A 14048-nucleotide genomic window follows, 5' to 3' on the forward strand; every position below is an offset into this window, starting at 1 on the left:
TAATTGATTATATAAATGACTAGATAAACAACTTGCGTTGAATTAGCTTGAGATGTAAAACTATTTCATAATTTTTTTAACATTAAGAAGTGTAATATCTTTTCTTTATTTTATTTGTATTATTTTTTTATAATATAAGCTAATATAACTATTTCATAATTTTTCAACGTTGACAACTGTAATGTCTTTTCTTTATTTTATTTGTATTATTTTTTTATAATATAAGCATTTTACTGAAAAGAGAATCATTGAGTTTTTTTTTTAAGACAATTACAAAAATTTGTTCTGTATCATGTATACTTATTATAATTACGTTGTGACAGATTTATTACCATGAGAAACTATGCAAGATATGAAGAATGAAATCTAGCATGAATATTTGATGGTATATATCGTAAAAATAAAGATAAGGATAAAAATCTCAGAACAGGTGCGTACATGGACAACGAGAATCGTGTAAGAGCAAAGTTCTCGGCTCGAAGAACAAAGTCTCGATCGGCAATGTAAGGAGAGCCGGTTTACGAGATCGGACTCTGAACCTTTTGTGTCGTATTGATCTTACACAAACGAGCATCGTGACTGTTATAAAATAAACGTGGATCCAAAGTACTTATTCACAATGGGAAGCATTTTATAGCTTCTTTATAGTTCGTCCTCGGAACGGAAGTCGAATATTTTTTTTGAGCACAAGATATCCTATTTGGTACATCATGATATTTATTTATATATTAAAGTATATACTTCCGTTTGCAAAGTCATACTATATTAGTTTAGCGTAAATACAGCGAACGTAATATCTATTTACAGTGTGCATTCACGAAACAAACGAGGGCGGAAGAGGATGACGCAGAAGGGCGAAGCTCCTCGAGGGACACCTGCTAAACACCTGCTTTTTCGAAGGAGTTAAAGTTGACCCTGGCTAGTTCCTAAAGCTGTAATACTACAAAGAATGCTTTTGGTTCGATCCAGATTAACGAAATAATATGAATACATTATGAATGCAAGAGGAAGAATAACTCGTAAGTTTACTGAAATTAGCCGATAAATTGTCGTGAAAGAGGGTCCTGAAAACACTTTGAATCTATAGCCGATCGTACTTTACGATGAACAATTCGTTTTAGATGCTCTTTTACGATAGGAGGAAGGGGAGCGGATTCACCGTTGCGCAGAACTTTCTCTCGGACGAGAATTATATTCGTGCCTTTCGTACATGTATCTGTACATAACTTTCAAACCATTACAAATCGCGACGATTCTTCCGCGATCAAGCGTTCCTGATATATTTGGAAATAGTAGCCGGTGCAAGGCTGAGTCGTTCGGGGAACGTGTGACCCGATTTCCCTTGCTCGACAGAACCCTTTCGAATGACGAAGTACAAAATAAAGTTCCACTAATACGAAAAGGCACCTCACCAGGTATCATGATAAAGGAAAGGACACGAGAAGGCTAGAGAGAGAGAGAGAGAAAAGAAGACAGGCTGGTCGCTGACCCGCTCGGAACGTTGACTCCATGTAGTCAGTCCCCTCTTTATATTTTCTTCCATCCCACTTGCACCATCTTACTGTACCTTCGATTACAGCCACGAGTTACCTTTCCTTACTTTACTTTGCGTTACTTTACCACGTCCGCCTTTCTTTACCCACGGTTGCAACCACTATATTCCCTAGTCTTACAATTGTTATCATCTTGCAGATGATCCCGGTGTCTTCCTTCCTACCTGTATCTGCTTCTGCTTGCTTCGTCAACGAGTGGACTTATAACCTTCGACTAATTTCAAGGAAATCGACAATGTGCTCCAATGGACAGCTAAAGCAGATCAACAATTCTAATACAATATTACTCTAAAGGAAATTAAATATTCTGTTGGTGATTACGTTTTTATTTTATTTGTTCAATATTAGAATTCAGTTATAGCTCACAAACTTAAGTGTTGATCGACTTTGGACGCTGTATCTTTGGCGACGTGGAAACCTAGCTTAATCTGAGAATTAGGAAATATAGAGTTTAGAGTATTAATAGAATAGGGATATCACAGAAATTTTTTACTGACAAAAAACTATAACAAGTTGTGTTAATCGGGTTTTGAGTGTTGAGCTAGAATTGAATTAGATTTTGATAAAATTTATTAACTCAATAAAGTGCCAAGTCCAACTTTTTTCCCAGGTTTCGTAAGACGGCTCTGACCTTGGCAATTACGGTAATTTCAAAAACGTGCTCACAAATATTCGGCCTATGCAACAATGCAACTGATGTTATCAACGACCACGACTCGGTAGAAACAACTAGCATCGAGAATGTACCGTTAGAATCATCATCGTCTTTCTTTTCCTCTCTTTGTCTGTGTGGTGGCCAAGATTCAAGAGTTATTTGATAACGGTACACGTTCGTTCTTCGAAGCTGGACTAATTTTCTATCGTCGAAAAGTCAATCTACGCTTCATCTGATGATTATTATTCAAAATTTTCGTAATGATTCCGCAAAAAACTTGCTCGCCCGTTTCTTCTCCTACTACGTTTTTTCTTCTACCACCACCATCACCACTACCACCATTGATCACCACCTCCTTCACTCCACAAACCATCCGTCGGGAACTTCGGCTCCTCCCGCCGCGTGGCTCAATTATCTTCATCATTACGACCGCCCCTTTGGTGGTGACTTTAAATTTTGTGTATGCATATGTACATACAGAAAGAAAAATAAATATTCATTTGGAAATTTGTTATTAATTATTATTATTTACATCTCATTTTAATATAAAAGAATTTATGGACAATTCAACAATTTTACGCTGAGTGTGGTATAAGCTTTTATCCATAACATATGTACATCATTAAATTGTTTGTTCTGTATTTCGTTAAAGTATATTGGAGAAACGATGTGAAAAATAACTCGAAAAATTTAGTAGGATACTATTAATCAGTACCGCTAGCAACAGTGGGCAAACCAGTTTCTAATTTTGAAAAAATTTAATTTATAAACACGTTGCAGTTCAATGTGTGGCAATATAACAAGTCCACGTTTAATGATATCGATTTTTGGACCTCGCAAAATATAATGGCGACTTCGACAATATTAATAAGATCATTAAATTTAATTTGATATGTTTTATTTACGTTTATACATATAAATATATTTGCTATAATTTGATTGAGGAAAATGCGTATAAAATATTTGCGATACAAGTTCGTAGTTTTTCAAAAATTGTTCGATTTTTGGTACAATACTGTCAAATAATATTATATGACTAGGCATTTTGATGTTTTCATCACTATTGTAATAATTATTTAGCCAGTGCATTGGATTTGAAAAGAACTCATCTGCTTCCTCTGTATAATTTACATTGCTATTAAAATTAGGTTCACATGTTAATATTTTTATAGGTACATTTACGTGTAAATGACTGTACAAAGGAGTAGCATGACAAGGAGTCAGAAATAATACATTAGTTGTATTATCAGTATAATTAAGCTGTTTGCCAAGAACATTCATTATATCTAAAGATCCACGTTGATGTACCATAGAAAAATAAATACCAGGTAGGACATTGGTAATTATGAGTAATGCCACAAATACTTTTCTGACTGTTTTTGTAGACTTAATTGCTAAAGAAGGTATACTGGAAGTAGAAATATATGTAAACATTGGTAAAAGTGGCAGTAAAAATCTAAATTCCTTATGAGATAGCAAAGAGTAAATGCCAAGTGTCCAACATATGACAATTAACATAAGTGACTGACGATGAAAGGTATTGGAATGCTTCAGTACTTGCCAAATGCTTAATAAAAAAATAACGTAATGTACACCTAAAAGCACTGGTAATCCACTTAAAATATACCATAATAAATGTTGAGTACCATATATATCTCCAATCTTATATAAAACATTTACACGAAAAAATTCCAAAGGAGAAATAACTAATGTGCCATAGCAGTAAGAGTCCAGTAATATGGAACTGATACAACAAACAAAAGATATTACAATATACTTTGATAATAATATTAACTTGTTCTGTAAACTGGTACATAAATGATAAAAGCATAAGGGTAACCATATAATAACAGCAGTAGGTCTAATCATACATAAAAACCCTATAATCCAAAAATATCTTATAGTTGTAATATTACTATCACGCCATGGAAACATAGACAAAGCTATCATGGTACATGATGTTTCTATAGTATTTATCAATGTACGTGTAGCACAATAGTACCAGTACCAATTCAGACATAAACTATACAATGCCCATTTGTTCTTAGTCCATTCATAAAACTTGTATTCTCCATATGCACTCATAAGTGCTTGAAATATTCGAGGTAATGTTGTTAAAATTATTACATCATCTAAAGATACCAATGCTAGTATTCGATACATAATGGATATCAAAAATGGATAAATGTAACTGCGAATTTTCATGCTCCATTCCCATGTCAGGTAACCGTATCCAAATGCTAAATGATGAGCGACTTCTAATGATTGCCAATATTCATCTGGTACATGGGCAGTTTGTATAAGAAAAACAGAGGTTAACCTCCATAGTATTAAATAAGATAATATTTTTGCTTTCTTTGTCATTTGACTGAAATGTAATTTGGTAAATAATTATTAGTTATTTCTTAGTAAATGTTGCTACATTCTTGTCTGTATGTCAGAAATAAAGCTTTTTATTAAACAATACAACACTTGTCAATTTGTTCAACATATAATAAATTTAGAATAAGGAATAGATATCTGTTGCCAATATATAAAATTATTCCTAACTTGATAGGAACTTTTGTACCCTTAAGTTGGCTCGGTTTTAAATTATATTGTAGTTACTTTACATCCTCCAATCAGAATACTCTACACTATAGCATTTTACGAAATCGATTAGTTGAGAGTTGTCCTAGCGATATTTCTTTGAACAAAAGAAAGTCGATAGCATCGTTACGAGAGCTAGTCGATAACCGATCGTGCATCGTTCTTTTCGAAACGAGAAATTGAAGTTCGATATCTGTAAAATAATTCGTCAAACGCTACTTTGAGATATCGGAATTTTCGCGGTAAATTTGTTATTCGATTATAATCGTAGGAGGAGACAGATTGATAAAAAGAATTATATATTCTTGTAAGACAGTTGAATTTTAAATTATGCAACGAAAATCCTCCATTTTGATGAAAAATAAGTGTTGTAAATGATTAAAACTATGAAAAATACAATGCATATATACATTTTAAAATTTGAAAGATAAGACGAGCCGGTATTTATGTATTTTAATTAATAATTATGGAAACTAAATCAATAATATTGCCTAACAATGGAAAATCTGTCACGCCAGATGACTCCAAAAGTGAGATGCAAATGATACTTGCTAAAATGATGGAAGAAAAACATACATATACGTATAAGAAATTAGTAGTACCTATGTCAATGAGAAGTATTTATTGGAAGTTCTTCGGATTTCCAGCTACTGAAGATGGTGATATTCTTACTAAAGTAAAAATCGTTTGTGTATTGTGTAAAACTCAAATTGCATATAATCGTAATACTAGTAATTTACGTATGCATCTGCAAAATAAACATGCTCAAGAACTTTTAGAATTAGAAGCTACCAATCCTCCTCGTAGACAGGTACTTTCACAAGAAACAAAGGAGCGACGAGCTCAAAAAAAATTATTAAAGGCAGGATTAACTTCTGCTCAGCATATTTATACCACTAATGCTGATGGTACTGTTCAAATAGATGGAGATATTCAATTTGTGACTGATCCAAACATAACTTTATCTAATATTGAAGATGACATTACAATTGGTCAACCATTACGAGTTATGATTAAAAGTGGTTCTAATCTAGGAAACAATAGTCAAAATGTGGCCTTTCTTATGCCAGAAGATAATCCTATAAATCAATCAAGTATTGATGGGAAAACTGTATCAGATGCTATAGCAGAATTTATTATAATGGATCTACAGTTACCAGAGGTGGTAGAAGGTAGAGGTTTTCAAAGACTAGTCGCAACGTTACGTTCACCCTGTGAAATTCCTAGTAAAAATAAATTAGAAGAAGAAATAATACCAAAGATTTATGATGCATTTCGTGAATCAGTGACAACAACTTTATCTTGTATTAATAGTGAAGTAGGTTTAACAGTTGAAGAGTGGAAATCAAATTCTGATGAACGATTTGTTACTATTTCTGTGTATTATCAAAATTCTGGTGAGCCAGTTTTAGAATGTAAAGTACTAAGTACAATTCATGCACCTTTAGATTGGGATGAATCTCAGTGGGGTAACACGATAGACTCTTTGTTACTTGATTGGGATTTAAAAATAGAGAAAATAACTGCAGTAGTGGTAGCTACATCTAGACCAGAATTATTAGCTGCTTTAACCAGCAGAGGATTAACATTAGTTCCTTGTTTATTATATACTTTGCAAGTGTGTGCTCAAGCCTGTTTTGAAAATCCAGAAGTTGCTACAATATTATCAAAATGTAGAGCAGTCATAGGAGCTATTATAAGTCATCCAGCTGCATCTGCGGCTTTAGCTATGCAGGAACAATTATTGGAGGTAATTGGAAAACCATAATATGAAATATTACTTGAAGAATTATGGATTTATTGAATTTATTTAAAGATAATTTAATCTTATTGCAGTTAGAAGAGAACACTATGTTAATAGATTATCCACCTGTATGGACATCAACATATAACATGCTTGAACAAATAGTTATGCGTCATAATATTGTGACATCTATTTTGGAGAGCATGGAAGGTGTGGATCAAGAAGTAGTTGATCTAACAAATGAACAGTGGAAAATTGTGGAAGATCTAGTGAATGTTTTAGAACCTTTCAAAGTTACAATTATGACACTCAGTGAAGAAAAAATGCCTTTAATATCATTACTGAAACCATTACTTTGGCAACTTGTGTCTTCTCATCTGAAAGTAAAAGAAACTGATAGTGATATAGCTAAATCATTTAAAGAATCTTTATCTGATATGCTTTGTGATAGATATGCAGATTACAATGTTACACTCTTACTTCAAATTGCAACTACACTTGATCCAAGGTAATTATAAATTATGAGTAATTGTAGACATATCTTATATCATAAGTAGAAATAGATATAATTAATTTTGTATGTTGTACATTAGATTTAAACAACTACCATATGCCACTGAAGAAGATAAAAACTTGGTTGCAGCTCCTATAAAGGAGATGTTAACAAAATTAATACAAGAAGAATCTGGTGATACTTCAAATATTAAAGTTGAAGAAGAACCTCCAAACAAAAAAAATCGTTTATCAGGTAAGTACTATAAGTTATAATAAGTTTAATAGATTTTTATCTTTCAAATTATTAATAAAATTAGAATATATTACAATTACTTGTAGGCATGGAACTTTTACTAGGAGGTTTATGTTCAGTGAAAAGTGGAATGCCTGCAGAAGAAAAAGCTGACCTTGAACTTGTACAATATCATTCTGAATCTACTGCACCTCTAGATTATTGCCCTCTTCAATGGTGGGCTAAAATTTCCGCAAAATGTCCAAACTTAGGCAAGCTGGCTTGTAGATATAATTGTGTGCCAGCATGTTGTGCACCACCCTCAAGAATACCAGCAGAAATACAAGTTTTATACGACACAAGACGAGCTGCTTTACCACCTCATTTGATAGACAAACTACTTTTTCTTCATGGTAACCATACTGTTTGAAGATATTATACTTTACTATTATTTAAAGGTATTATTTTTTTTAATATGTAAAATACTCTCTAGGAAAAGATTTATTTCTTCAAATTAAAAAAAGGAACTCCTATTACATTTCAACGAGATAATAAGCCGATTCCGTTATTGATTTGAAATAGTTTTTTTTTAACATAATATTAAAATATTTGGATTTTATTTAATTTAATTACTGCATTGAACATACGCTTATTAATTTGTATGTTTATTTTACTTCTCAATTAATTTATATAAGTCATATATAACCTGAAGTTTCTAATTAACAATAGAGATTGAACTTGAAAAATATATGAATGCATTTGTTCATTATTAAGAAGAAGAATATATTTGATTATATCAGAAGTAGAAGCACATTAAAACAGTTAAGATCATCTTACATAAGTTATGTAACGTAATCAAGTCTTTTTCATTTTGCTTAAACATTAATGTTACTACTTTCTAAATATTTTGAATGTTAAAACTACTGTGAAAAAATATAAAAGGCTAAATCATAATGACAAATATATAGAAAAAACATGTCACTTCTAAAGATGATACAAAAATAGTTTTGCATTTTCAAAACATGTGATGTATTAAAATGTATAAAAACTTTTACATATTATATTTTTTATAAAATATTGAAAATAAAATTTCAATACAGTAGATATTGCATAGGCACTGTAAATAATTTAAATAGAAGATTTTTTATTTGATCTCTTGCCTTTTTTGCAAAAGAGTACTGTTAAATTATTTGCTACAAGTGATAATAATGTAGTAAATAATTCATTGTAACAGTATAGAAACTTCATCTTCGTGCATTAAAGCATTGACTTAGTTATCATAAATTTCACTCGTTTATGGTAAGTCGTTTAGCAATGAATAAATTAATAGATTAAAAAATGTATTCTTGTGATATTAACTTGTATTTAAAAATTTTAAAGTAGTACAAAACTGCACATTTTATATCATATGCAACAGAATGTGTACCATGAACATACTATCTGCATTATAGATAAAACTTGCTGCTTGTTCATTTAATACTTTAATGATTGAATATAGTCTTGTATTTAATGTAAGTCACACATGTATATTTATAACAATTGTACAGAATTTTACATTTTATTTTCATAAGCTATAAATATAATTGTAAAAAGAATTCACAATACTTTTATACTGTATATAAAATGAATTATTTCCGAAATACATTAAAAAGTTTACTGTATACTAAATTCTTAGTACATATGAAAATGTAGTTATTTTTAAAAAATCAAGAATAGAGTATGAAATGTACATATTTACATCATTACAATTTTTTATGTTAAATAAAATTGTAACATCATTACAAACGAAGTAAACAAAATTTACATAAAACTATAAGAAGCATGTATCTTCTTTATTTTACATTTCTGAAAATAATTGTTATTTATCTCAAAGATTAACTATGAAAGACTGAATTGATTTTGAATCCATGTGGAACTTTCATAGAACCTAGGATCTGCGATTCTAAGGGATGCTCTTTTATAGAAATAGTAATATAAAACTGCAACTTTAATATACATGAATGTTAAAAAAAGTATTAAAATATATACATATATGTATATAATATTTTATTTTTAATATACCTCCTTTGTGCACTGAATAAAGAACATGGAAGTCTTTTGTCCAATGGTATTTGAAAGGTGATGACCAATGTACTTTAATGTCCCATATATGAAGACTAATACTTAATATCATGTATAAAATACATAATATTAATGTTATACGAAATTTTGTGTACAATAACTGTATTAATCCTATCTGTGTAACATACAAACACAATTAATCAATGATATGAGATGAATCATTATTTTAAAAAATATTATAATATTTAACAATCAATGTTTAAACTTTTTAGTTACCTGAAAAATGTAGGTTGAAAAGAAATTAACTAACAAAATTGTTAGAGTTGCAATGAGACAAATATCTTGAACCCTAAAATAGGAAACAAAAAGCAAAATAAAATTGAAACAATTAATATACTTTTTTGAAGGATAACGTACATGTAAAGAATTAATAAATTAATTGGATTTTGTTGTGAGAAATTAGCAAACGAATTAACTAGAATATCAAATAGTAATATTATATACTGCACTATGATAGTTATTGAATATTTTTTCGTATTTAATGTATTCATTTATCACGGATGAAATGTTTATTTAACGTTAATAAAGTTTTATTTATAAAACTACAATTCCGTACTACGATATTATCTTTGTATTCTAAGGGTTGCTATTGGTTACTATACCGAACATAGGGGTGTATGTATAGGAAGACTAATTAAGACATCTTCATCACGCAGCACGACGTATATACAATGAATTTTAGAAATTTATTCAATTTTTTACAAAATATTAACTTGAATGATACTATTATTTTTTTATACAGTAACTCAAAGTACAGCTGTATTAGTAATTTATCAGTTGTTAAAAATAAATTACATTTGTTTAAAAATGTGTTGAATTGTATATATACATTAATTTAATTGTATACTTATTTTTTAAGTAAAATTTAATTATAAAAAGTAAAGGAATATCAAATATGGTACAATTTTTGTGGTGAATATAAGATCAGAAACATTCCTTGTCTCAAGGTTAGGTTTACTATATAATGAGAAATGAATGCAACAAATGTGCAATGATTTTGAATTGACGACTGATTGTAATGATTTAAGATGGAGATTGCAAACAATAAACGTCTACATACACGCCAAATAATTGGTATTTTTCCTGTACTAGAATTAGATACTGATGATGTAGATATTCCTTTAAAAAATCCGACTATAACATATTTGGATATTTTTTTTCTGGTATCTTCAATTGTCATGCATGTTGTAGACATGGCAATTGACATAAATCTTGCTGTCAGATATTTATTAGCTAACAAAATAACATATTTTGTATGGACAACTGTTTTTATTTTTCTACCTTCATTCATAAATGTCATAATCAGCAGAAGAATGCAACGACAAGATGATGAGGTAAAAAATTATGTTGAACATCAGTAAAATTAAATACAAAATTCAGTGCATTGTTTTATTTCTATTTTTCTAAAAACAATTTTTTTTGCAGAGAAGTACAGAGGCGCATCAATCGGAGTTTAAGTGTGTACATACAATGTTATCAAAAAAATTATATTGTATTATAATTATAGCATTTCAATTAGCACCGGTGCTGCGTTACTACAAAACTTTAAAATATGCTATCAAAGCATATCAGTTTAAGAAACAAGAAAATCGAAATGCTCAAAAGAAATATTATCTCAAAATGCTTAAAGAAGATCAAGATGTTGCATTGTTGAGAGTATTTGAATGTTTTCTTGAAGCAGCTCCTCAACAAATTTTACAACTAACTATATTACTGAAGAATTATCACAGCAATATCAATTTTGAGTGTATATATATTTCTATGCAACTATTATGACATTACAAGTATCAGAATGAAACTTATATGTGTATTCATTATAGTTATTCATCAAGTAGCCAGCATCCTAAGTTCACTTGGAAGTATGGGATGGGCAATGGCTAGTTACCATCGTAGCATTAGATTGATTCAACAAGATAAGTTAAATATTGGTATTACAGGAACAGTTTTACAATTTTTATGGCATTTTTGCACAACAGGTATGTAAACTCTGATCATTTGAAAGAATTAAAGTTTAAATTAAATAATTTTTCAGTTTCAAGAATATTGTCTTTAAGTGTTATTGCAAGTATATGGCCAATATATACTGCCATTGGTAGTCTTTGTCACTGGATAGGTATGACTACATGGATCCTTATTGATTCTCATGGCATACTAGAATTCTGTAGAAATTATAATCATGCTCCACATTATACTCCGAAAATTAAAGAACGTATCAATTCCTTTTTCTTTTCTTTAGTTATTGGTGTAGTTCACATATTTATATATTTAAATGCTGTGGATGGTAGTACATTTCTCAAACATGTATTCTTTTATATAGTCTGTTTCCTTGAAAATATAACTGCAACTGTATTCTGGATATATACATCATCAGATGAAGTTAAAAATGCCTGGTACTTCCATGTACTAATTATTCTGTGTATTATACCCTATTTGTTGGGTATAACAGCCATGATTGTTTATTACAGTGTTTTTCATCCTTCTTTGAAACATCAAAATTCTCCAACTACATAATTTTCATTAAAGATTAGTACGTCTAGTATTTAACAAAATTTATTTGACTTATATATTTATTCCATACAATTTGTACAAATATTTATGTAGCATTCGTAATTAAGTAATGTTTATTTATATTATTCATTTTACTAAGTACATGTTGCTCATGTATATATTAGTAACAGTTTAAAATAACTGCCATCCAATTCAACTCAAAACACTTTATTTGTAAATTACATGGTTATACATGTATACAATCAACAAACGAAGTGATCATTATATACTTAAAAAAATATATTAATTATTATCATAAGCTTGCCAATGACAGTACCTTTAAGACTGAAAAAGTCAGGTGACTAGATAATGTAATAATAGCGTATATAATGCGTCTTTTACCGTATTTTTTAAATAATTGTATTGTAAAATTTTTATACATATTTTTATATGAATATTAAAGTACTATAAATGTGTAAAAATGATCTAAAGATAAAATGAAAATTGTAACATTCGTTAATATACTTAGATAAAGCCAACTATTACAAATTTATATATTTATAGCTTTTTTAAATTTAATGTACTTTACATACTTATACATTAAATAAAATGCATCATTTCCATAACATGAGGTATTATTCTTTTGAACTTTATAGGATACAAGTTGAATCTGTTATGTACTGTTTTAATGAAAATTTATTAAAAAATAACAATATGAAACAATAATTACACAACCCGTAAATACTATAACTGTGATAATTACAATAAATAAAAATTTGTTAAAAGAAATTTGTTAAATAATTAAAATTTTCAGTTTTAGTAATTGTTCAATAATATTTGAAGCCATTTTACTATGCAGCACAATATGTATGAACTCTTTTATGTGATAATAATTATAAAGCATATTCTCTAATGTTGTTTTAGAAGTAGAAATCAACATTGATTTTATATGACATTTGCATTGTGTAGTTAGCATTGTAATAGAATATGCCACGTGAAATAATATATCAATAATTTATAAACCATATATTCGTACATGTATTATTTTCTCCTTTAGACATCAGTCAACTGGATTTTGTATCACTATAAGTATAAATTCTTTATCTGGAGCAACCATAATTTCATGTTTCTTACTACGAATACGTAAGAAAGTAAGATCATTCGTTGGGTCTAAATCACGTACTACAGATCTTGCTTTATCTGATAATTGGCTTATCAATCCTGCATACTGAACAGTTGTAGTATTGTCCAATGTAGATTTTATTGGAATACCTAAATAAAATTTTGTTAAGTTGTCTAGTAACATAAAATGTTATAAACCAAAACATAACAGACCTTCTGCATTAACTACAATTGTTCCAACTACTCCTTTATGTGATTGAATACGTTTCATAGTTTCCTCTACTTCTTGCGCCTTAAAAATGAACCCAAAATGTTTAATGCAATTTACAAAACAAATTTATAACTTGTCATAAGCTTACCATTTTCCAAATTTGCTATCTTATATTGATTATTAAGTGTAATATTGATTATAAAATCAGTAGTTAGAATTTATAGCGAAATGAACATTTAGAAAAGCCAGTTTGATCTAGCCAGCTATTGGTCGTTTATGTAGTTTGTATTAATACTAAATTAAAGAGAGCAAAAATAGATATCAATATTTTGGGGTTAACATCGCCTAGATACGCCAAACCATAAACGACACATAATATAGACTGCAGTCATAGTACATTTTTCTGATTTGTTTGACACAATCGGTATTTCAAATTGTGAGGATCAAATTTTGTAAAAACTAGCATGTCTTATCTTATACATTGCTTATGGTTGTCCTGTAATGACATTAAGCGCAGTCGGTAATGATGATTATAATAAGTTGCACTATAAAAATTTGTTGTTGATTTTATAATGCAACTTCTTCAAAAACAAATTCTTTACTAGTACAATGTTTGATATAAGATTATTATTAATAAGATATTATTTCAATACATAATTGGTGTTCTCATATTTTAGAAATATAATATTTTGTATATTTCTTTTATTCCTAACATTGTGAAAACGATAAGAAAGTAAAACTATTTTATTTTTGCATAAATTTTATACATTTCACGAAGATAATGAAAATTGCAAATGCACCCATGAGCTTTGCATCAACGTAGTCATTCTATTGCACTC

General features: G+C 29.3%; 5 protein-coding genes across 8 annotated transcripts; 2 read left to right on the forward strand and 3 right to left on the reverse strand.

Moving 5' to 3' along the window:
• Window positions 1–1874: 1874 nt before the first annotated feature.
• On the reverse strand, window positions 1875–4724 carry PIG-B (phosphatidylinositol glycan anchor biosynthesis class B). The gene has a single exon (XM_012286639.2). It carries the CDS (start codon window positions 4570–4572, stop codon window positions 3106–3108), a length of 1467 nt encoding a protein of 488 aa, XP_012142029.1. The 5' UTR covers window positions 4573–4724; the 3' UTR covers window positions 1875–3105.
• Window positions 4725–4891: 167 nt separating this feature from the next.
• LOC100877657 (E3 SUMO-protein ligase ZBED1) lies at window positions 4892–9507 on the forward strand. 2 transcript variants are annotated; one of them, XM_012286637.2, is made up of 6 exons: window positions 4892–5237; window positions 5316–6547; window positions 6634–7049; window positions 7135–7289; window positions 7376–7681; window positions 7762–9507. In XM_012286637.2, exons 2-6 carry the CDS (start codon window positions 5333–5335, stop codon window positions 7818–7820), a joined length of 2151 nt encoding a protein of 716 aa, XP_012142027.1. In that variant the 5' UTR covers window positions 4892–5237; window positions 5316–5332; the 3' UTR covers window positions 7821–9507. The 2 variants fall into 2 exon arrangements, with proteins under 2 accessions (XP_012142027.1, XP_012142026.1); XM_012286636.2 differs by having other exon boundaries at window positions 4892–6547.
• Window positions 9116–9880, reverse strand: LOC105662626 (transmembrane protein 138). The gene is made up of 4 exons (XM_012286633.2): window positions 9747–9880; window positions 9606–9678; window positions 9330–9504; window positions 9116–9253 (listed from the first exon to the last, which is right to left on the reverse strand). The coding sequence occupies exons 1-4, from the start codon at window positions 9878–9880 to the stop codon at window positions 9147–9149; spliced, it is 489 nt and encodes a 162-aa protein (XP_012142023.1). The 3' UTR covers window positions 9116–9146.
• Window positions 9881–9923: 43 nt separating this feature from the next.
• On the forward strand, window positions 9924–12502 carry LOC100876653 (XK-related protein 6). 2 transcript variants are annotated; one of them, XM_076533306.1, is made up of 5 exons: window positions 9924–10336; window positions 10418–10723; window positions 10815–11136; window positions 11210–11365; window positions 11422–12502. In XM_076533306.1, exons 2-5 carry the CDS (start codon window positions 10418–10420, stop codon window positions 11898–11900), a joined length of 1263 nt encoding a protein of 420 aa, XP_076389421.1. In that variant the 5' UTR covers window positions 9924–10336; the 3' UTR covers window positions 11901–12502. The 2 variants fall into 2 exon arrangements, with proteins under 2 accessions (XP_076389421.1, XP_003703915.1); XM_003703867.3 differs by having other exon boundaries at window positions 9924–10723.
• Window positions 10753–13597, reverse strand: robl (dynein light chain roadblock). Of its 2 annotated transcripts, XM_012286635.2 has the most exons (4): window positions 13358–13597; window positions 13212–13290; window positions 12913–13148; window positions 10753–11892 (listed from the first exon to the last, which is right to left on the reverse strand). In XM_012286635.2, exons 1-3 carry the CDS (start codon window positions 13358–13360, stop codon window positions 12937–12939), a joined length of 294 nt encoding a protein of 97 aa, XP_012142025.1. In that variant the 5' UTR covers window positions 13361–13597; the 3' UTR covers window positions 10753–11892; window positions 12913–12936. The 2 variants fall into 2 exon arrangements, with proteins under 2 accessions (XP_012142025.1, XP_012142024.1); XM_012286634.2 differs by lacking the exon at window positions 10753–11892 and having other exon boundaries at window positions 12089–13148; window positions 13358–13595.
• Between the last annotated feature and the right edge of the window lie 451 nt (window positions 13598–14048).

Source organism: Megachile rotundata, chromosome 7 (assembly GCF_050947335.1).
Source record: "Megachile rotundata isolate GNS110a chromosome 7, iyMegRotu1, whole genome shotgun sequence".
Taxonomy (NCBI): domain Eukaryota; kingdom Metazoa; phylum Arthropoda; class Insecta; order Hymenoptera; family Megachilidae; genus Megachile; species Megachile rotundata.